The sequence below is a fragment of the Enhydra lutris genome, unplaced genomic scaffold, assembly GCF_002288905.1.
Source record: "Enhydra lutris kenyoni isolate GAN:26980312 unplaced genomic scaffold, ASM228890v2 scaffoldscaffold8, whole genome shotgun sequence".
NCBI lineage: Eukaryota > Metazoa > Chordata > Mammalia > Carnivora > Mustelidae > Enhydra > Enhydra lutris.
This window is the reverse complement of record NW_019154092.1, coordinates 41,667,367-41,690,995: the sequence shown is the minus strand read 5'-3', so window position 1 is coordinate 41,690,995 and position 23,629 is coordinate 41,667,367. Positions and strand designations below refer to the sequence as shown.

Sequence of the window (23,629 nt, the reverse complement as noted above, 5' to 3'; positions counted from 1 at the left end):
AGATCATGACCTGAGCTGAAGGCACAGGCTTTAACCCACTGAGCCACCCAGGCGCCCTGTTGGAAGTCTTTAAAACAAAACAAAACAAAACAAAAAAACGACATTGTACAAACAGTAGGAAAGGGGTTGGCCTGGGCACTAAAGTTGAACACATGCACACTCTGCTCTGCCTCTCAGCGTACCTCTGACCTGAGCGCACACCCTCGTGTTCCAGGAAGGACGTACAGGCATGTCCATCACATCATTGTTCATGATAGTGAAACCCTGGACATAACCTGGACATTAGCAGCGGAATTAATGAATAAATTGCGGTGTATTCAAACAATAGAGTTCTGTGTAGGAATGCAAATGAGTGAACCACTACAAACCCCATATATATGCAATTCATGAGTACAATGCAAATGAAAGAATCCAGGTACAATATAATAACTAAAAGTCCATTAATATGAAGTTCAAGGAAAGGCAAAACTCAACTGCAGTGTTAAGGAATTCAAATGTAGGTGGTATGATTATAAGAGCAAAGGAAGTGATTACCATCACTTAGTGGTAACCAGGGAGGCCATGGACGTGCTTGGGCAGACCCGGCTGATGGTGATGTGAATGCTTGCCTTACGCTGATCTCGTCATCATATGTTTGTGCTCACGAACTTTTCTGTATGTGTGTTGTACTTCACAGTAGAAAAGGCCAGGGCATCTGGGTAGCTCAGTTGGTTAAGCATCTGCCTTCGGCTCAGGTCATGATTCCAGGGTCCTGAGATGGAGCCCCACGTCTGGTTCCCTGCTCCAGCGGGAGCCTGCATTTCTGTCTGCCACTGCCTGCTGCTTCCCCTGCTTGTGCTCTCTCACTCTCTAAAATAAACAAATAAGAAGTCTTAAAAGGCCAAAAAAGTGAGGGAGTACATGAAGACCCCTTTATTTAAAAAATGAATGATGTGTGTATGGTAAGTGATGAAGCATTAGAGAGATTTCAGTGATGGTAAAAATATTTTTATCAATATGTAAGATTCTTCTCTGATTCTATTTGTGCATGAAAATCAAATTATTCTACCTCTTTCCCTCTCCTAAAATATGATCTCTGCGCCCCTCAAAAAAAGGCTAGAGGAATATATTATCAAAATGTTTAACAATTGTTATATTGGGATCGTGGAACTAATACTTTTTTAATCCCTATTTTAAAATTTTTCTTCAGTGAATAGTATATTTTAACTATGAGGCACATAATAGAAGTTTGGTTTTTTTTTTTTTTTTAATTTAGGGGGGGGAAAAAAAAAAACCACCTTGGATGCCTGGGTGGCCCAGTCAGTTGGACATCCAACTCTTGATTACAACTTAGGTCTTGATCTCAGGGTCATGAGTTCAGGCCCCACACTGGGCATGGAGTCTATTTTTTTTTTTAAATCACAAAAACAAAACAACACACCCACTATAGTAAAAATTGTTGGTGAGATGTGGAGAAACTGGAACCCTTGTGCACTGTTGGTAGGATGGTAAAATGGTCCAACCGCTATGGAAAGTAGTTTGGAGGGTCCTCAAAAAACTTAAAATATAACTGTCATTTAATCCAGCAATCCCACTTGCGTGTATATATATACAAGAGAATTGAAAGCAGGGTCTTAAAGAGATATTTGCACACCCCCATTCCTAGCAGCAGTATTCACAGGAGCCAGAAGGTGGTTGAATGGATAAACAAGATGTGGTACATACACGCATTGGAATATTACTCACCCTTAAAAAGGAAGGAGATCGTGTCATGTAATACAGTAAGAGATGAGCTTTGAGGTCATCATGCGAATTGTTTCATGTGAGGCATGAAAAGACAGATGATTTCATTATGAGAGAAACCTAAGTAGTCAGATTCACAGAAACACAGAATGTTAGTTGCCAGGTGTTGGTGTGAAGGGGGCGCATTAAGTGGGTACCGAGTTCCAGTTTTGCGACGTGCAGGAGTTCTTGAGATTTTTCACAACAATGTGAATGTACGTAACACTGTCAAATTGTAAAAATTGGGTAAGATGGTAAATGTTATGGTGTATTTTTTTGGACTGATAAAAAAGAGAAAGAGATGATCAAGGCAGTACGAGTTAGAAGAGGGTCTGCTGATGAGTGTATGGACCTCAGGGTTAACAGAGGTAATGGTTTTAATGCAAATGAGAATGGGACAAATCAAGGATACCCCTGCCTTCTCTCAAATAAAGACCCAAACCCTGTGTGGGTGTTTTAGTGATAATGCTGCACAAAGAACCCGAGCCAGGGCTTTGAGATTTAAATGAACATTTTCAGACAGTTTGTGTTCTTGAGTTCTTCTCTCAGCTCTAGCAATGGGTTAGCTAAACAGTAGGGGCTTTTTTTTAAAGATTTTACTTATTTGACTGCAAGAGAGGAGTGGCAGTGGGAGTGGGAGAGGGAGAAGCAGGCTTCCCGCTGAGCAGAGAGCCCGACCCGGGTCTCGATCCCAGGACTCAGGGATCATGACCTGAGCCAAAAGCAGACGCTTAAAATGACTGAGCCACCCAGGTGCCCCTAAACAAGTAGCTTTAAGTACACCTTAAATAGTTCAGTACTTTCAGAAATAAGACTAGCTAACTTAAATTCTTCAAGTAAAAAATTTGAGAAAATAATGTGTTGAGAGCTTAAAAACCCATAGGGATGGGGCATCTGTGTTAAGAGTCAATATTTAATTATGACTATAGATTAATACTAGATATATAATAAGCAACCAAGGAGTTGAATTGCAAAACAGCATTTGAAAGTAAAGAAACTACAATTTTGAACATGGGAAAAATTAAAACTAGATTTATTTCAATTATAGATTTAGAAGTCTATAAAGGAAAAATGTATATTTTTGGAACACAGTGTCCCAGAAGATTTATTAATAGAACTTAATACACTCTTGCTGGCGATCTCAAATACATGTTAGCCTCTCTATGCATAAGCACAAAGGCCAAAAATTCCCTTGTTATCAGTCTGGTAGAGATTTATATTATTTTTAATTTTTAAGTAGGATTTAATCAAAGAGATCATAGCTGAAAATTCAGAGTGGCCCTTAGAAAGTGAATGTAAAGGGCGCCTGGGTGGCTCAGTGGGTTAAGCCTCTGCCTTCGGCTCAGGTCATGATCTCAGGGTTTTGGGATCGAGTCCCACATTGGGCTCTCTACTCAGCCGGGAGCCTGCTTCCTCCTCTCTCTCTGCCTGCCTCTCTGCCTACTCGTGATCTCTCTCTGTCAAATAAATAAATAAAATCTTTTAAAAAAAAAAAGTGAATGTAAAATTTCTTACTGTTAACAATTTCTTTAAGGAATATGAAATCATAGAGTTTGCTATCGAGGGCCTCCCAAAGTTCATCTATTTTTGGAATTATGTATTTTATATAAATTTTTGCATGTTTATTTTCAAAGGCACTTTCTTTATAAGCAGCAAGTGACTTTGGGAAGAATGAAATTAAAAAAAAATAGTAGTTTAAAATAATTGAAATCTCAAAAGTTCATTTTTTTGGCCAGTGAATAGCTTTATGAAACCCCTCATTTTGAAATCAGAGAATTTGTATTTCCAAGCTGGAACCTGCCTAAAAATGCTGCTTTTCTAGGCATTGTGGTCATTCTACTAAAAGTTTTTATGATGTATATGGTTTTATGTTAAGATTCTGTATCAGCTTGTAAATTATAAGTTGTCGGTTTATAAGAAGTAAAATATAAAAACATCTCGTCCCTTGGGGAATGACTGGGTTTACTATCTCCCTTCAAAAGATAAAGTCACTGCGGTTGCTTTTGTGTACAAGCCTCTATTCATGCTTCTCCCCGATGTCTCAAGTGCTTCCTCCCTACCAAAACTACCCGCTTTCTCTCAGGATTTGGAAGTTATCACCATTTCAGCAAAGTCTTCCCCTCCCACTTTGTTAGCCCAGCTCTGAGAGCACTGCGTGCTTTGAATCAAGCCCTACGGTCAGGGCTGTCCTCTAGCCGGGAAGCTCTTCCAGGTCAGGGACTGTCCAAAACCACATTCAGCTTCTTGGCTCGGGGATACAGTGTCTTTCGTTTACATATTTCCTTAGTTCTGTCCATATACTCATTTACTTACAAACTACAACTTCAACATAACTTACTCCCTGGGCTTTGCGTGCTAAGAGAAAGAAATTCTTCAGGCGTAGATGAGGAACATGTTGCTTTTTATCTTTTGTGAAGAATTCACAGTTTTGCTCTGTGTCCATCGTCCTTCTCACGTGAATTCTAGTACAGGCCCCTGTGAGGTATGGCAAATCATGCAGATACACAAATCTCCAGGGGAGGGTTCTGTGGAAGTTTGTTGTGTTTTTCTGCACTTACTGCATATGTGCTTGTACTCTTTGTCCCCTTCTTTAGTGAAAGTCCCAATCAGTAGGGTTCTAGTTAAATCAAGACTTTGCCACACTGGAGAAAGGGAACTTGAGAAATGAATAAGAAAGAGTGATGACAGAATATTCCAGGTGCAGAAAGCTCCCACCTGGGTATAGTGTTGCCCTCTACCCTTAGATGAATCAAGGTACCTAAGTGGCTTTCCAAGGTTATTAATATCTCCTCCTTCCCATTACCCACTCCATCCCCATCCCTGACTTACAGAAATGAGAGGGAATACGATGGGGAACAATCCCAGGAATGAAGTTTATAAGCACGTTTCTGAAGAAGAGTCCGTTTTTCTAAGCTGGAACCCTGACCCTAATGTGTCCCAAAGGCTCCTGTTTACTTTCCCGCTATGTCAGGAGTGGAGCTGGGGGAAAGCCACAGGGCAAACAGCACTACCAACCATGTGTGTTCTGTGCATGAGAGATGGGCCAGGAGCTGTGAGGCACCTTGAGTCCAATCCATTTTAACTTTTATCCCTGGAACCTTAAGGGCTTGCCGGTTTTCCCCCAACTGTGGGAGGCAGTTTCCTGGCTTCACACTTAGGCAGGAGGACTGTGCATCAGTGTCTGTGTATTTGCAGGCCGTGGAGATCCCAGAGTCAAGGCCTGGGGACTGACCAGGGCACTTGCCAGCAGGACCTGAACTTGAGCAGGAGAAGGATGTACTTTCTAGATGCTGATCAAAAAGCCCATCAGCGGCGATCAGCCTGTCCTTGCCCCTTGCCATCATTACTGCCCTTCAGTACTTACAGGCTGCTGAACAGGGGGGACCCGACAAAATTAAGCAGGACGTCTCCCTTCAGAAATAGGTATGGAGACTTTCTCCCAGGCGCTCGTTCCCGTTTTTAGAACTTTGAAAGACAGAGGCTGACAGGGCAGAATTTTGACGGCCCTTCCAGACAGCTCGCTTAACCTGGGCTGTGAGGCTGTGGGTGGTGGGGGGGCCTGTGGGGGGGGCAGGGAGGAGGCGGGGGGGGGGGGCTTGTGTCGGCACTCACTGCTGAGCTAAACACAAGGCATGGTGAAGTGCGCCGCGGAGGGCCCTTTCCCAGAGGCGAGTGAGCGCCAAGAAACCCTATCACAAGATAGAGACTCATTAGTAAGGAGCCAGACAGAGGCCGGAGACTGGGTTTTAGTTGTCTGCTCCTTTGTTTCTAGTGAAGAACAAAAGTAACAAAGCTCATGGACTCCAAACATGACCGTCAACAGAGGAGACTCTTGGAATTATTTCTGGACCTGTCACTTGCAAGCCCTCATTTCCCTTTCTTTTCTTTTTTTTTTTTTAAGATTTTATTTATTTGAGAAAGAGAGCGTGCATGCACATGTGTGCACAAGTTGGGGGGGGGGCAGCGGGGGGGGGGGGAAGCAGACTCCCCACTGAGCAGGGAATCCTGATGCGAGGCTCCATCCCAGGACCCAGGGCCATGACCTGAGCTGAAGGCAGACACTTAATCCACCGAGCCACCCAGGCATTCCCTGCCCCCCGATCTCTCTTTCTGGGGAGAGGCAGCTGTGACAGGCTGCCAAGGCTCCCTCCCTTTCCCTTAGTGGCCTGGCCACTGCTGCTCTGTTCCCACTGCCATGGCCTGGATTCAGGCTGTTGCCCCTGTCGCCTGGACCCCTGCCCTCCCATCCCAGCCTCTCTGCTCCGGGGGCCGACTTCGCCACCCCCACTCTAGGTGGAGCACATTGCTTCCCAAGTAATCCTCCAAAACCACGTGCGGCCCCTGCTCACAGAGACTCAGTGGCTCTCTGCACAGACTGAAGTCGACTCGGGCTTGGCAAGTCTCCTTGAACCTGCCCCTCACATCACTCCTCCTTATAGTCCCCTTACCCATATCCAGGCATCCTGGAAGCCTGGTAGTCCTTGGTCAGCCTTGTCCTTTTTTGCCTCCATGCCCAAGTGTTCTTCCTCCCACCCTCACATGCCAGATCATACCCATTGTTTACATACCACCCAATTGCCACCTCCTCCCTGAAGCCTTTCCTGATGCCATCACTTAATGTCATTTCTCTCTTCTCTGGACTTCCATAAGTTGCACTTACTTGCACATTTCACGTGATACCTAATACTCCCACGTTGTCTTACAGTTGTTTTTGTAGAAGGTTTATTTCCACACCTAAGTTATAAATGCCCTGGTCCAGAGTTTCTGCCTATCCTTTTCGGTATCTTCTCTGCCTTGAGTTTTCATGGGAACCATGAGGATTATTTAAGCCACAGAGTAGTACCACGGCGAGATTTCATCACTGCTCATGTGCCCCTCGCTACTGGAGCTCCTCAGACAGGTCAGTAGATACGAGGGTTCAAACCTTTTTCTTGCTTGGGATACACTCCCACCCCACTGTCCCTCCTTCAGGACCACCCACATCCGCTGTCTCATCAGCCTCTTCTAACTGCTCTTGTCCACGGGGTCTATCTCTGTTCTCTGTCCTGAGCCACATAGCTCTTGGCAGGGGGTACTGTTCCTCCCTCAACAAAGCTGCCCCTTAACTGGAATGGCATGCTACCAGAAGCTGCCTTTTCTCCAGGCCAAGGCCCTTGTGAGAAATGGACAGACAGAGCCCGTGGCGGGTGGGCAGGCACCAAGTGCCGGACAGGAGCACAAAAGACTTCGTAGAGGAGGGCAAGCGTCTGAGCCAGCTCTGCAGGAAATGATAATGGGGTGGGAAGGACGTGGTGGCCGTGAAGAACAGTCTCAGAAAAGGCACAGAGGTGGGAATTACCTGGAACGTTCAGTGGACCTAGAAGAGTTCACTTTGATGGCTCTTGTGAAGGAGAGGCAACAGAGGCTAGGAGATCACGTGGATCTGTTTGTACACATCCCACCCTCCATCAGAGTCAGAACTGGCAGTTAGTCCGTCATGTCTTCTGACAGTATGTTATGTTAAAGAGTCGTTTGGTTTTTTTAAGTGATTTTTTTTAATTTATTTATTTTAGAGAGAGGGAATGAGAGAAAGAGTGTGGTGGGAGAGGCAGAGGGAGAGAGAGAACCTCTAGCAGACTGCATGCCGAGCACGAGCCCGACACTAGGCTGGATCTCACCACCTGAGATCATGACCTGAGCTGAAATCAAGAATCAGATGCTTAACCGACTGAGTCCCTAGTGAGTCTTTTTTCCATTTTCGTTCATGCTAGGCAGCAGGGACCATATTTCTTTTTTTTTTTTAACATGTTGATACAAAAGATTACTCTAGGGACGCCTGGGTGGCTCAGTGGGTTAATCCTCTGCCTTTGGCTCAGGTCATGATCTCAGGGTCCTGGGATCGAGCCCCACGTCAGGCTCTCTGCTCAGTGTGGAGCCTGCTTCCTCTCCACCTCCCCCCGCCCTGACCTGCTGCCTGCCTCTTTGCCTACTTGTGATCTCTCTCTCAAAAAAAAATAATAATAATAATAACTCTATAACATAATTAAGTCTCATATTGGGTATCTCAAAAGCAGAGCAAAAAGTTCTTAACCTGTTTGATAATATATAGGTTAATATTTAGGGATAAAAGTGTGTGTCTGGGATTAGCACCAAAATAATTCAGAGGAGGGAAGTTTGAGATAAATGAAACAAAAGTGACCTTGAGTCCATAACTTGTAGCTGGTTGATGGGCACACTGTTCTCCACTTTTGTGTATGCGGGCACTTGTCCCTACTGAAACGTGGGGGAAATAGGCCTTCCAGTGGTCCTGAGCAAGCCTTCAGCTTGGGCTGCCAGCCCGCTGCCCAGAGCTGTGGCCCCCGCCTGTGCCTCCCGTGGCACTCCGCAGCCCTGAGTTCCAGAACAGCCAGGAAAACAGCCCCAAGTCAGCCATTTGGTCAGGGTCTTAGTATAGTCACAACAAATCATGGGACCCTTCAGCCAAATGGCAAAGAAGACCATTATTTTATAGCCAATATTGTGTTAAAATACCATAAAGCATCAATGGCTATAATTAAAAAGTAAATATTAATATAGAGGAGGGGCGGGTGCAGACATGAGCAGGTCACCTTGCAGGAGGGGTTGAATCAGAAGCTTTGTCTCAGCACATCTTTCTTCATCAGAAAGTGTTTGTGCCCACCAGGATGGGGAGACCACGGAAAGATGACTAACAATGTTAGTTACTCTTTGTAACAAGCCCAGAGTTCTCTCTTAGTCTGTCTCTTTTAAAAGTAAAGCTCTATTTTAAAAGCCCCAGAATTTAGATGTCATCATCCCTTTCGTGCTGAGCACACAGTATTTCTCCTTAGGGGAAGTTTATAGTTTTTACTTTGTTTTCTTATTTATCCCAAATTGTGATTAAAAAAAAAAAAAAAAAGGACATACATCTATATTCTCTTTTCTAAATAAACTCCAAGTATAAAAGAACATTTTATTATTTGCTTCCTATATCCAAATCCTGAAATACAGTATGTTGATTCTTTAAATTTAGGATTTCCCTTAGAAATATCCTTTAGAATGTTCTGTGAATATTTTCCAGGTAAATTCCAGTCTTATTTAATTTTCATGCTTGCAGCATATAACAAATTGAGTTATCCATGGTTAGTCCCTGGAAGTGAACGGAAAGATAAGCATTATATCTTTCTTTATTCAAATATGTAAATGTGGCATAATTAGAGCCCATGTTAGAAGACTCCTTCCTGCTAAGCCACTGTCCTACTGTGGAAATGACTGTAGATCTTTGATGCGTTCACCTGCAGACGTTTTGCTTCCCTTCTGGGGGACCCATTTGAAAAAAAAGATAATGGTGGAGATCGAAATGGAGAAGGAAGGAGTCCCTCTATTTCCCAGTTTGCCGGTGGTCATGACCTTTGTCACAGGGCAGGAGATGGGCTCTTTCCAAGCCCTTCTGTGGCGTGGCTTGAACGAAGCAGAGCGAGGTGCTGGTCCAGCGTGCCCTCGCCCCCCTCTGCCGGCTGGGCCCCCAGCACCACGTGAGCCTCGTCAGCAGTAATGCTTCACAGATGAGACACTCAGTGTCAGAGAGGTGACGTGATTTGTCCGAGTTTATTAGTGTTGGAGCCAGGTCTGAATTCAGACGTCCCGAATTTCCCCTCCATTGTACCGTTCATGGCTTCTATGGCAGAGATACGTTATTAATCTTAAAAGTTTATGCTTCCTTATCCCAGTGTTATTTCCATTTCAAGTAACCGGTAAGTTTGACCATTGCCATGAGGAGCATTAAGTACCAACTGCCTGCCTATTACAACTTCTAGTCCGTGTCAGTTAGGAAATCAGAAAGGGACAGGGGGCAAAGCGTTTGTCTGGCCCAGCTGCAGCTCTCCGACCCGGGCCCCTGAGGCCCTGACCAGCGCCCTTCGTTGATGTTTCCAGTTCTACCTACTCCACCCGTTTTTGTAGCACGCAGAGCCCTTGCCGCAGAGGAAAGAGACAGATAGGACTCCCAGTTTCCTTGTCTTGCCTTTCCTGACCACTGTGGCCCAGGTTTGTGGCCCCGCGTGACCCCGTGTGTGAGTGGCATCCGTGAGACCTGCAGGTCCAGGAACAGCCCTCTTCCCCCCTCGCCCCCTTGCACGCTCGCCCTCCTGGGCTGGCCTGGCCTGGCCTTGCCGCTCGCTACCACTGCTTTGCCCCCTCTAGACAACCTTCTCACCTGCCCGTGGTTTGTGGCTCATTCATAAAGTTGTGAAATGCTCCCTTCTTAAGAAAATTGTGGAAAAACATTGAAATCGTGTGGGGATCTGTCTGTGCAGTTCCATTTCTAACCTGCCTGGAGGCCAGTGTTTTAGATGTGGGCCAATTTTTAAATTCACACAGTAAGGAATGACACAAAACCTGTGCCTTGCATAGGACTGGGGACACGGGGGATACACGGATCACAAAGAACAGGCTTTCATAAATGGAAGCTTCGATGTTCGTTTTAGGCCACGGGTAGTAACGTCTTTACCTGTGTTAGCTTTCCGGGCGGCTCCTCTGTGGCAGCCTGTGGCCCGAGACCCAGGTCATACATGACCTGTGATCACATCACCAGGCTCTCCTGTAGTACCTCTCTCTGTGTGGGTTTTGGAAAGCCAAGCATCTGAAGTGGTGTTCCTTCCTTCCATAATACTGACAAGAAAAAAATACTCTCTCTTGTGAGCTCTTGAGCTACTCTGCTTAGTTTCGGTGCTAAAATAAAGAAGGACCCTGAGACGCTCCATGGCTCTTCAGTCTCGGAATTGTCTTCAAGGTCCTGCCTCGGCCTCAGGAAAGCAAGAGAAGGTGATGGTAGAGGACATGGGCCCATGACCAGTAGGACTTGAAAGATGCTGAAGTCTGCTGCGGCCTTCCCCCTCCCTCCCTCCCTCCTCATCCCTCACGCCCTGGCCAGGCTGGGGGCCGTGCACACCCATGGCAGGGCCAGCACCAGCACGACCCCCCGCTGGCACCAGGGCCACTGTTCCCGGGGCCGGTTCGCTCATCTTGCGTGCGCCCTCTCGGAGTGTTTCTTAGAAGCCTAGAAGGGACCATTTCCTCATCCGTCCTTCAGCTCCTCATACTCTTTGCCTTCCTATTCTCGCTGCAGGGAGACCTTTGTCCGAGAAGGGGAATTGAACTTCTGTCCCTAGAGCGCTGGACCACGTTGCATGGGGCCCCACGGTGGGCTTTGGGACAGCTGCACAGCGTGGCCCTGAGCTGTTAGGTAGGGTCCTGCACGCGCAGTCCCACTAGAACTGCAGGCCTGGAGGGGTCCTGCTGCTGCGGGCCGGCCAGAGCTCCGCATGCTTTGTGCCCCGGTCTATCCCCTGGTAGTCGTCCTTGCACGTAGACAGCCAGAGCGTAAAAGCAGTTCGTTATCCGTAAAATGGCTGCATGAGAGGGAAGCTAGGAAGTTCCTTGCGCGGTTTGGGCCCACTGGATAGTCTCTGAAGCACCCTTCTCCACTGATCCTTCCCCCACTGATAATTGCCGAAAGCTCTCACTTTATTCTCAGGTCCGTGCCAATGGTTCTGGGCCTCTGTGTCTGGGGACCAGCCTCGCCCGTGGCCCAATACTGATTTCTTGTTAGATCTCCGTCACATTTTAGCCTTGAGGCCTGAAATAAATCACTGTTACTGTAGGCCTCGCTTTCCACACGTTCTAAATGAGGGAGCGGTCTCGGTGGTGTCTAAAGCGTTCCACGTCCAGTTCTCGGGTATGCCTTAACCATCTGTGGTCTCAGCCCCCACCCCAGATCCCGAACCTTCACTCCCACCAATGGCACCTTCTCCAAAACTGAAATTCTTCTTAGCCCTGGTCATTCTTTTCCTTCTGCCTTCCTGAATCACGGACTATGTGAGGCCCGAGAATTCATGTTTTAGTAAGTGCCTGCCCAGCTGGTACTGATGCCGCTGCTCTGTGGATCTCGTTTCTGGAACGTGACTTTTGGCAGGGGCGAGGGAATGGGAGGAGTCTGCCTGGAGAAAGTCCCGTGCGCACATGCACCCTGGGATCCAGGCCCGCTTCGGGCTCCCTGATCAGTGGGGAGTCTGCCTCTCTCCCCCTGCCCATGTTGTCTCTTGCTTTCTCTCAAATAAATACATAATCTTAAAAAAATTTTTTCCAAATAAAAAAATAATAATATGTAGCCTATATTCCCTGGATATTTTGTACAGGCCTTTTTATTCTCCTGTGTTTCTGACATAGCGGGTATAAATTCTAAATTATATACATCTGTGATAGTCCAATTGGAGAGGGATTACACCATTCCATTCTCTTAGCTATGTAGTTGAATATAGAGCAGGGTAGGTTTCCCCTTTGTTGTTGTTCTTTTTCCAGTCTTGGTTCCCAGTTACAGCTCTGCTGTACTAGTGTTTTCTCTCATGCCCCCTTCTTCAGTGACCTGCCTGACCTCCCACTTTGCTCTGTGTTTGCTTCTACCTGTTGGTGTTTTCCCGGAGAAAAATAAGACGAAGTGTTTTGATTCGTTCTCTCTGATGCACTCGTTGCTTGGCTATCGTCTTGAGGTTTTCAACCAATTAGACATCTCACCACTGCTAGCTCTTTCACAAGTCAAGAGCGCGTCCTCTGATACATGACGCCAAATCAAGCTTTTGGATCACTTAACTATGGTCAGTGTGTCTACTGACCTCAAGAGACCAAAAACACAACTAATTTGTCAATGGCATTTTTTTAATCTTGGAGAAGTGTCTGTGGCTTTCTCAAAGAACAGCCTGAGTTTAAAGGCGTGTAGGGCGGAGGGAATGAATATGTTCACTATATTAGAACAGTTTCTTTAAAAAGTTAAGGTATGGGGCGCCTGGGTGGCTCAGTGGGTTAAAGCCTCTGCCTTCGGCTCAGGTCATGATCTCAGGGTCCTGGGATGGAGTCCTGCATCGGGCTCTCTGCTCAGCAGGGAGCCTGCTTCCTCCTCTCTCTCTGCCTGCCTCTCTGCCTACTTGTGATCTCTGTCTGTCAAATAAATAAATAAAATCTTTAAAAAAAAAAGTTAAGGTATAAAAAAAGTAAACATGTCTAGTAGTCCTTTAATGTAAATTTCAGTTAACTTCATATACCTTAGGACTATTAAAGATTTTTGTTGTTTTATTTGTACCTTCTTTTTAAAAGGTAGGAGTAAATAAGTATGTGGGAGTGGGGGTGTTCAGTCCCTCTAGTGCTGACATTCTGTCATTCCCTGAGTTCTTAGAATTAAGGCTCAGAAGAAGGAAAAAAATTAAGGCTCAGGAATGTAATATGGGTTTTTCTAACTGACCTCAACCTGTCTTTTTTAAAGCTAGGGGATCACATCTGCTAGATTGAATTACCTCACATTTATGATTTTGGAACTTCCCAGACACAACCATCCTTGAATGGAATCTAAGACGCATTTCATACCAAATTCTGCTTTTTGGCACAAAGTAGTATTCGACTCATTTTAGAGCTTTCTGCTTCTGTTTCCTTTCCTCTAGATTTCCTGATGCTCTTTGTTAGTCCTAACGACTGTGCAGAAATAAACAAATCTCATTTTGTGTTTTTAATTCATTGACAACACATGTTGTAATAACCATGGGGCCAAGACTGTGGCATTTGACAGGAAGTCACAGATCTGGGTCACCCCCTCATGGATCATGCTTGGGTCACTGGGAAGTACGGCCATAGGAGGTACTGAACCCGAATTTTAGGTGATAAACACTTGTCGTTAGGATCGTGGCTTTTAAGTAGGATTTTCTCCAGCTAGAGTGAGGAAAACATTGGGTTAGCAACCACAAGGCTTCTCACATAACACTTGGAATAGCTTGTTTTTTCCATAAGCAGAGAGGAAAAAATCCTCCTATCTATAATTGGTGCCTGGGAACGCTGATTATCAGAGGCTAGTTTTAACTTCTTGCCAAGGAAGGAATAATGAAGGCGTGACTTCTCTAAGAATGGATGATCCCCTTGTAGTCTTGAAAAACTATCACATTTGCTTATAACTTAAATCCTAATAAGAATGTTCAAAGAAGTTAACTCAATAAGTTAACGCTAAGAAATTAGAGGCAGCTTTTCCCAGTTTGTCTCAGTTGGAATCGTCTTTCCACATATCTCTTTGACATACTGTGGCAAAGGCTGTGTTCTTATCACCTGAACTCACCCCAGCCTGAGCTGGGGTGTGCCAGTGAAGCCTCCTGCCTCCCCTTGTCCCCACATCCCCATGTCCTCTGCATGTCATTCTCATGTAACTCCTCAAGCATGGACATTTCAAACTCAGCAAGGATCCTTGTTTTGCTAGAATTTATCTAAACATGATTTAGAATCTTTCTCCAAATCTGTCTCTCTCTCACTCCCCTAGTTCACGTATTATTCTGAAAAAAGCATGGTATAGAGAAAGATTATCACTGAAACAGCACTTAGGACTTAAGTGTTCATTTGAGGGCATCTGGCCACATCGCAACCTTAACAAGAGTAAACCGTAAAAGGCTGATTAAGACTGGAACTTGTCTCTATTAACATATTATGCATCTGTCTAGTCCGTGACTGTAATTTACATCCAAACAGTTCATCATTTTCCATAATTAGATGTATTTTGAAATATAAAACATGGCATTGACCATATTTGAACATAGTTTAATGAACATTGAACATATTTAATGTTTAATGAACATTGAACATATTTTAATTTTAACGTTGATTTAATGTATATCAATATTATCCATTTTCCATGGGCTGGATTTTTCTACCAGCAGGAATCCAACATGGCAGAATGGTGGTAGGCAAGGAGCATGGCAGTTTGAGAAGTAAATGAATCTATTAGATTTGAAGTATTGCCCCCCAAATCCCAGTAAGTCAGCTCATTTGCTTCTCAAAGTGACATGGGCTTAATTTGGCTCACTCTGTTCCAAATAAATTTAGGCAGTTACTCCATTAACTCACTCAGTGTGCGGGACTCCCATTTCCCAAACTCCTCCCCCTGCCCCACCCCCAAACAGCTCTAGGTTTTTCTACAAACAACCGTTTGTACACATTTGTTCATTTACCCCTTCATTCATTTACTCAGCAAACTGTTCTGAAGCCCTTGGCAATATTCTAAGCATTGGGGGGGTCGGGGGGAACACATCAGTGGAAAAATTCAAATCGCTGCCCTCCAGGAGCATATATTCTACTGGGAATTTTATCTAATAGTAGGTTTATTTTCTGGGATCGCACTCTCTGGGTCAGAGAGCCGGGTCCTACTGATGAGCTCCTACAGAAGAACAGGCGCTTCCTGCTGCCAGCCCAACCGTGGGTCTGCTTTCAGCAAAGTCCTGCCGGTAAACACTCCGCTTTGGCCTTTCGTCTCCCACTCTGGAACCTCCGTCCCCCTCCTCCTCCCAGCCTCCTGAATTGGAATTGATTCGCCTCCAGAACAAGAGCTTTGACTCAATAATGCAGGTCAATCTTGAGGAGTTTACACATTTAGCAAACTGGACCGTAGCCTCGGAGCTAATGACTCTTAAATTACAAGTATCCATCCCCAACCTGTTCTCTCACCAAATGAACTGGACTTGCCATCCCAGCCCTGGAGACCCACCTCCCTGGCGCCACCCTCCGTCTTTCCTAGGCACTAGCTCCACACTACTTGCCAGGCCCCGAGCTGCTCGGGGCTCCTGAGGGTCTCCACACCCAGTGTCAGCTCCCTCCCTGTCCCCAGCCCTGTCCCTACAGGCTAGAACCCACCTGTCAGGGCTTTTCTCCAACTTCCCCTGCAGCCGGAGAGCCTACCTGTCCTTCCTTCCTCCTTCGTGCCATCCCACCAGCCCTCAGAAAAGAGAGAGAAATTTAAAACTGGTGACATCCTCCTTTCTGTGATCCCCTTAACCTGGGTTCTGTAAGGGAGGGGTCTAGCCAGGGATATTTGCTCAGGTTTCACGCTCAAGTGGGTTTCAGATTCTGGTTGATGGCATGATGGTAAAGTTAGGGAGAGCTCGTCACAAGCATGGGTCCATCCTTCTAGTCTCTCCATCTATTTTTTCCCGGAAGTTTTGTGACCGCTGGTCACAGAAGCTGTTAGTGTCACTGGCGGACACAGGTGACCGGCTGCTGTCCTGAGCAAGAGGTGGGTGGTTGCCTGGCACGAGCTTCCAGGACAGGTGCCTGCCCACCTGGAACCCTCCTTTTAGGGGGTAACTTGCTTCCCAGATGGCCCCCCGCACTCCTGGCCCGCTACGGTGCTCTCAGATCTGCAGTGTTTCGTGACTCTCTGCTGAGCCACCCTCATCATGGGCTTCGTAATTTTAGCATCGTATTTCCTAATTCCTAACTTTTAAAAAGTAGCCCTTTCTAATTTTCTGTATTTTGAATTGAGCTTTTCATTACTTTTGAAATTGACATAAACTAGAAGTCCCCCTTCCCCGTCTCCATTATTCATGGACCAGAGCCTGTCTTCTTTCTGTCAGTTCAGTAATGACGTTTGATCCATGTGTAACTCATTCCGTTACACGTGGAAGAGACTGCAGCCCAGGCTTGTGTGGACGGTAATGCAGCTGAATATAGATGCTTCCCGATTTGTCCGTTCCTTATTTCTCCTGGAGTTTGTTGCCCAAGCCCACCTCACATCTTCTGATCCTGGGGTATTAGCCAGAGGGACCGGGGAGGGCACCCTCCCGGGGCACTGTCCTTCCTTCATGTGCCACGCTCCTGTCTGTTCTTATTCCTACCAGATTATGCCCCCTGGTAGAAAAACACCAGTTCTTCCTCCTTTCCCTCTTCCCGAGCCCCAAGCACGGTGCCTTAGATGCAGCTGGTACTTACTGGGGTTTACTTTAAGGGCCCATCACTGTGTCGCACAGTCATAGCAGATGAGGGAGAGAAGGGCAGGGGAGCTGGATATCCTCCCCAAATGCACCCCCAGATAAAACCATTGTATGTAGAAAATGCTTTCATCTTGCCGTCTTACAACAGATCTTGAAACTAGTTGGCTTTCTGTCGACACAGAACCTGCCCACCGCCAGCACTGCGTGCGCCGCCAACAGGAACTCCCTCTGCCCTCTGCCTCGCCCCCAACCATCGCCCCTCACAACTGCCTTCAGAGACTAAATGCGGGCTTTTAAAGAATTCTTTCTAACGTGCTATGTAGCGGTTTGATTTTACACGGCACTGCATTTCTGGAGCCAGGCCAGGAGCTTGCTAGAGTTTCTGGTGCTATCTCTGTCATCTTTAGGTGAAACGGGGAAAGCTCCATTGAACTTTCGTGGTCATAAAAATTATTGCAGTGGAGGGGCACCTGGGTGGCTCAGTGGGTTAAGCCGCTGCCTTCGGCTCAGGTCATGATCTCAGAGTCCTGGGATCGAGCCCCGCGTCGGGCTCTCTGCTCTCTAGGGGAGCCTGCTTCCTCCTCTCTCTGCCTGCCTCTCTGCCTGCTTGTGATCTCGCTGTCAAATAAATAAATAAAATCTTTAAAAAAAAAAAAAAAAAATTATTGCAGTGGAGCCCTACATCTGCTCACTGAACTTCCTGTGGGTTTTCACCAAATCACATGACTGACAGCAGAAAGACTTGGTCTTCAAAGCTTTTGGTCTGCTTGTTATACTCAAGTCTCAATCACCAAGTCAGACCTTTGCTTTGTCTCTGGGCCGGGCGTCCGGATGTCCCACTGTGGTAGGTTGATTCACTGGAGCTGATAAAAACATTCCAGCCAAACTTGAGAGTCTAGCATTACCTCTGGCTCCAAAAATCAAAACAACCGGATTGTTTGTAAGTAGCTTTGGATTGAGACCAAGCTCTGAGCTTGAGAGATGGGTTTTCTCTCCTTATGGAGCTAAGTCACAGGACAACTGTCTCAGAAAGAAAGGGACAAAAGCCTGGGCCCAAGGTGACCAGCACCCTGCCCTCTGCTAGCCCATTCCAGAGAGTTCTTGCCGTAACTATCAAGTCGAAGCCCCCGTGTCCCCAGGGGCCCTCCTGTGCTTTCCCAGAGCTTTTGTGGTCCGCAGGCACATCCATCCGACAGCCCCTGGCTAGAGACCAAAGGGGGTCTGGGAACTCCAGAGAGGAGTTGTGCTTAGAGGACATGTGGACGGATGTTGGAGCTGGGAAGGCCTGGGAGGGCCCAGGCAGCCCAGTCAGAATGAAGACACTCAAGTGAGGAAGTTGGACTTCCTCAGCCATCACAGGATGGCATTATTGTTCTCCACAGGCTTGGAAAGGAACATAAAGAGAAGAGTGACTTTTTCTAGGTTGTTGATCTGACTTTCAGACTATGATATTTCTTGGACTGAATCCTGACAAAATGTGTCCCCAGTGTCATTAGTGCTAAATAAAACCTTTTGTCTTTGTTTTCCTTAGCTTTCAAGACTTCTAAGACATATTAGAGGAGCACATATTTTTAAGAATGTCTATTTAAATCTCTAACCATGTTGGCTCTCTCCAGCGAGACAGGTAAATTTGAGGGGGGCGCAAATTCACTGCAGCTTGAGCCTGGCTTGTTCTACGAGGGCCACATTCACATTCAGTCAGGTTGACTGAAGAGTGTTTCCAAAACACTCATAATTTCTATTATTTCACCCTTTTAAAATGTTCCCAGTACACTGCCTTAAAAACAACTCATTGTAGGAAAAAGGAAGCTCTTTACCTTGTGCTTTGAAAATGTGTGTAGCCGGATTTCGAGAACGTGCTCCTCTTTTTCCTGCTATTTGTGGTTTATCCTCTGTTCTTAACCTTTTAAGTGTCGGTGAAAAGATCTGCTCAAAGAACCCAAGAAATACTACCTCTGCGCTCACTTGTTCCTTTGAGGAGAGGGGATCTGGTCCTGCAAATTCAGCGGCGTGTGCGTGTGTGTGAGCCACAGTATCCAGGTTTTGCAGTAATAGAAGTGCATTCATGCCGCTTTATCTAGACTTGCTCTTTTGCTTCCGCTGTGTCCGGTGGTCCCCGCTCTAGTGATCCAGTGTGTGGCAGGGGTTGGCCCTTCACAAGCCAGCACGGGCAGGGTCATGGCTGGACCACCACACCGTTAGCCACAAGCTCTCGGGCCACAGAGCAGCTAAGCCACAGCCTCGTGTTTGTCTCAGTTTTAAGCAGTTGGGGGGCTTAGACTTTAAAACCATCTCTCATCAACCCACAGGACAGCTCAGGACCTTTCGACGTTTACCCTCTCCCCCAGACTGCCACCAGCTCATTCAATTTGTCACAACCCTGTGAAGGAGACGGGATGGTTAAATTCAAAATCTCAGAGTAAACTTTATGTTTTAAGATCCCGAGTGACGGTATGAGCCTTGTCCCGGGTCACTCAGCTCCATTTTTAGTCCTGAACTCATGACACGACCGGCCTTGGAAACTACTTGCTGAATGAATGAATTAGTGGGAAAAGATGGGGCTAAAACTCAAATTATCTGCTTGCCTTTCAAGTGCTTTTCCTAGTTCAAGGATTAGATGAGTGACTAAATATAGTGCTTGAACTTGCCCGCCGCATAATAGGTGATCAGTTCTGTTAGCTACAGATGTGAGCCATAAAGTTTATACCATTTTATATGCTGTCTTTCATCTGCTCTTACATACCGAATACCGGATGTTCTTGCCAACCTGGGTGCCATCCTCTTTTCAGAGTCTGTGAGCTACGTTTACTACCAGAGTGAGAGAGGGGTTGCTGTTTGTTTTTTTTTTAAAGATTTATTTATTTATTTGTCAGAGAGAGAGAGGGAGAGAGAACGAACACAGGCAGACAGAGTGGCAGGCAGAGGCAGAGGGAGAAGCAGGCTCCCCACAGAACAAGGAGCCCGATGCGGGACTCGATCCCAGGACGCTGGGATCATCACCTGAGCCGAAGGCAGCGGCTTAACCAACTGAGCCACCCAGGCGTCCCAGGGGTTGCTGTTTTGACAAAAACTTGAGCCACAGTGAGAACAAGGCGTTTTCAGCTCTGTTGGCTGAGGTGGTAGAAAGGATAGTAGTGGGAATGCCAGGTGCTTTTCCTAGTGGCCTTTTTCTCTGTCTGCCCATGCACGATTGAAGGGCAGGCTCAGACTCATCACTCTCTCGCACTCAACAGTCATCAGAATTTCCCCAAAATCACGAGGGCAAGAAAACTTTGTGCCAGCCACTGAGTGACTCTAACCTAAGCGTCTTTAATGAAGTTGGAGGGAGTTCTTACAAAAGCCATTGGTTTTCTGGTTCCCTTTTCCATTCCACCCTCAGAGAGGCAGGGAACAGCCTGGTGCGGATTGTCTGACACCCTTTCCTAAGGCCCTGTTAGGAAAACCTCCAGATACGTCACTGGATGGAGAAAAGGCTGCACGTCTTCTAGTCATTTCTACCTCTAACAAAAAGTGCATCGTGTTGGCAACATTACCACTTAGAAATGTAGGGTGTTGTTAGTCTAGTTTAAAGAGCAGTACGGGGACTCTGACCTTTTCAGGCCACCACCTCTGTCCCCCACCGCCCCCCAGCCCCTTAATTCTCTCTGGGTCGGTGTGAGAGGTTTTCTCAAGTTTGGGGCCACTCTAAGAACTAGCGTGTTCATCTTTGTTATTAGAGGGTAAATGTCTTCTTCAAACACAGTTCCTCATTCTTGATGATGATGACGTCCCTGTGGCTTGGTTGTTCTTTAAGGACCAGCAGTGAGCTGGGGTCTGTGCCATATTGAGGAGCACAGCGCTATCCCTGAGGGGCCCCATGCGGCCTAGGAGAGTTGAACTGAAGGACAGAGCTTGGCCACTGCATGGCCACAGCTCTCTGTCACTTTTCAAGCTGACTTTCCCACCCAGTCAGACCTACACTTTAATCCCAATTCCACCCTACGTGCTACGCAACCTAGAACCTCCTTGGCCTCTCCAGGCTCTGCTTCACCCTCCATCAGCGGCGTTGGCCGTGTCGGCCGCGGCAGGACCTTGGGGTGACTGCCCACAGCCTGGTGCTCGAGTGCGCTCAGCGGCTGGTTGCCGCCAGCCACGCCCTGTGGATGCAAACACGGTTTCTCACGGGAAGGAGTATGGTTGTTGCGACCTATAAGACAACACAACTGACTCCATGACAGAGATACATTTTTGCCTCCGAGAACTCTGTTCCCTCATCCCTGAGGATGCTGGGCCAGGCCGGAAGCAGCACGGGGCGTGGGGAGGGCCCCCCTGAAGCCCAGTCACATCAGTAAGTGTCGGCAGCCGTCGTCGGCCTGAGCTGACCAAACCGTGTCAGCCGGAAGGCCGGGAAGAGCCCGCTGGGAGGAGCTGTCCGCTCCTCAGTGGCGGTCACTGCCACTGCTGTCGTCTCAGCCCACGACTGATGAAAACAAAGGACTGAAAAGACCGGGGTTTTCATTACACCAGAGGCCTTCTGCACAGGCCTCCGAAGTATGGGGTACTGAGAGTGTGAGGGAGGGTGTGGGAGTAGGTAATGCGGGAGTTCAGGCCACTTACCGTGTTTACCAAATGTCTTTGGAGCCATGGGTTAGAGTTGGTTTGCATTAAAGCTGTGACAGGACTGCGCTCTGTGTGGTATGTGGAAGTAACATCCATGACCAGAGTAACCCCCTTTCAGGAATTCCTATACACAGATTGAGGATTTAACTCAAAACTCACCTTGCCAGAAGCATCTCCTCCTTACTCTGCCCTTCTCTCATCTCTCTGGAACTCTGAAGATCCAGCACGTAGGGGTGGAGTCTCAGTTATTATAAAATGCTCTCTTAAAATTCCTATAAAGAGCGCCTGGGTGGTCAGTTAACCCCTGCCTCACACAGGCCATGCCTCCATCTGGCCCTGCAGGAGGCACACCCTTCCCTCTTCACGCCGCTGCCCCACGGCCTCCCTCGGGCCTCTGGAGCCTCCTGTCTTTCCACGTCTGACTAACCCGTTCTCATTGTTTTGTCATTGCTGCCGCAGTCTGTCTCCCCCTCAGGAAAGCGCACCCTCCCTGAGGAGAGGACAGCGCATGGCCGCTGCCCCCCTGCTGCCCCCGCTGCCCGCCGCAGCCCTGGGCCGGCGCAGAGCCGCAGACACCCGGCCAGTCTAATGAATGAAAGACGGAATGAGACAATATACATAAAGCATTACTATTGCCTGGCACGTGCTCGGTCCCCAGGATGTGGTTGGTTGTCGCAGTCAGTCACACCTTCATCAGGTTATTAAGTGCCTGGCCCCGTGTGTGGGCGACAGCAGCAAGCCTGGCGGAGAAAACCGTCCCCATCATGCGCTTCCCGTCTGTCTGTTTCCCCTTCATCTCTTCCACTGCCCCCGCCTGCCCTCCGCCACTCCCCTCCTCTCAGGACACTGTCGCCTGCCCTTCTCCTAGCCCCAACTGTCACAAGTCCTGCTCAGGTCACCTTGGCAAGGGAAGGTGCCCAGAGGGGCCTTGAGGAGACCGGCGGCTCCTCAGGCCGCTGGAGTGAGAATCCCTTCCTCCGCCCTGGTGGGAGAAAAATGAGAAACTGAAAAACCCAAATCCCGGGGAGGCGCTCCAGGCACAGTGCTCGCTCACCGGCTGGCCGGCAGAGCGCGGGTCGCCTGGCTGTGCTCACAGAGCCAGACTGAAGCTTTCACTGAGCCCCGGTGAGGGATCACCCAGCCTCCCGCCACGAGGCCACAGCCGTCACCCGGGGTCCCGAGGAGGAGGCCCCGGCACAGCCGCGCACGGCGGGCCGCCCCAGCACCCGTCTGCGAGGGACTCGGGCCTGTCCCTGCCGGTCAAGGCTGAGGAACTGTGAAGGAAAGCTCTCGTCCTCACGGTGACTCAGCCCTGAAGGCAAAGTCTCTCAGGAGGAGCCAGGCTTCTGTCACCCATGCAGGGCCCATTTCCACTCGGACATCTGTCCTCCTGCCTTCCCGTCTTCGGGTCCCTGCTCCCCACTCAGCAGACAGGCACTGATGGGCTTATTCATCTTTCCTCCGTGTCCTTCACGTTTTCTCAGGAGTCATTGCGAACGACCGGGGAAGCCCCAGAGCTCTCAGGCCCTGTGGCCAGTGAGGGAGGTGGGCTTCCCCGCACACCTCAACAGGGCTTTTGCACAGAACTGTGAGATCACAAAATCATCTTGTTTTTGTTGCAGAAATTTCCAGAATTGAAATTCAAATATGTGGAAGAGGAGCAGCCCGAGGAGTTTTTTATCCCTTATGTGTGGTCTCTGGTCTACAACTCAGCAGTAGGCCTCTACTGGAACCCCCAGGACATCCAGCTCTTCACGATGGATTCTGACTGAGGGCCGACACCATCTCCCACCCTCACCTCCCTGCAGCCAAGCAGCCCTTCTAGTTACTTTCTTCCTGGGGGAACAGAAGTAGACAGATTGCCCAATGTACCTTCCAGCGGAGAGGATCACACAGGCGTGCTTCCCTTACACACTTGGATGTGGAGAATTGGTGACAGTTGGCAGGAGATCACTCAGCTTAGATTGTAGTGCAAAAAAGGGGGGAGGGGGGTATGCGACAATAATAAATGTAAAAACCTGCTATTCCACATGCAATTTTATTTCTAAACCAAAAATCTAGAGCTTTTCCAGGAACCCGATGCCTTAGGCATGTAACACTTCACCAGTACATACTGTTTTTTTCTTTGCATGTTCAAGATTTTTGTTTTGGTCCATTGTGTGCACACATGCACACGTGTGTGTGTGTGTGTACATGTGTGTGTGTGAGTGTTTTTTCAACATAGAGAAATATCTGAAAAGATGACGAGACAGGAATTAGTAAGGAAATGAAGTCATATGTATGCGGGGTTGCCTTCTAGAGGGCCCATGATTTAACAGACACTATGCCCGGGCCGTGGGATGTGAGCCTTTAGATCAGATCCTCTGCATCTTTCAAAGAAAGAAGTGGCTCCTTCTTATAAAGCCCAGATTAGCTTTACTGTGGCTTTGGCCTCTGAGCTGTAGCTGAATTAAATTGGAGTCTAGCACAAATTAAGTTAATCTACTCTGTATTAATCATTGGGA

At 47.6% G+C, this 23,629-nt stretch overlaps 1 protein-coding gene across 1 annotated transcript in view; it reads left to right on the top strand.

Moving 5' to 3' along the window:
- LOC111142404 (dymeclin) overlaps positions 1-23,322 on the top strand; it is a 336,078-nt gene extending 312,756 nt beyond the window's left edge. The window contains exon 17 of the mRNA XM_022495468.1: positions 22,748-23,322. Within this exon, the coding sequence (XP_022351176.1) occupies positions 22,748-22,897 (150 nt within the window). The 3' untranslated portion in view covers positions 22,898-23,322. The remainder of the gene's footprint in view (positions 1-22,747) is intronic.
- The last annotated feature ends 307 nt before the right edge of the window (positions 23,323-23,629 follow it).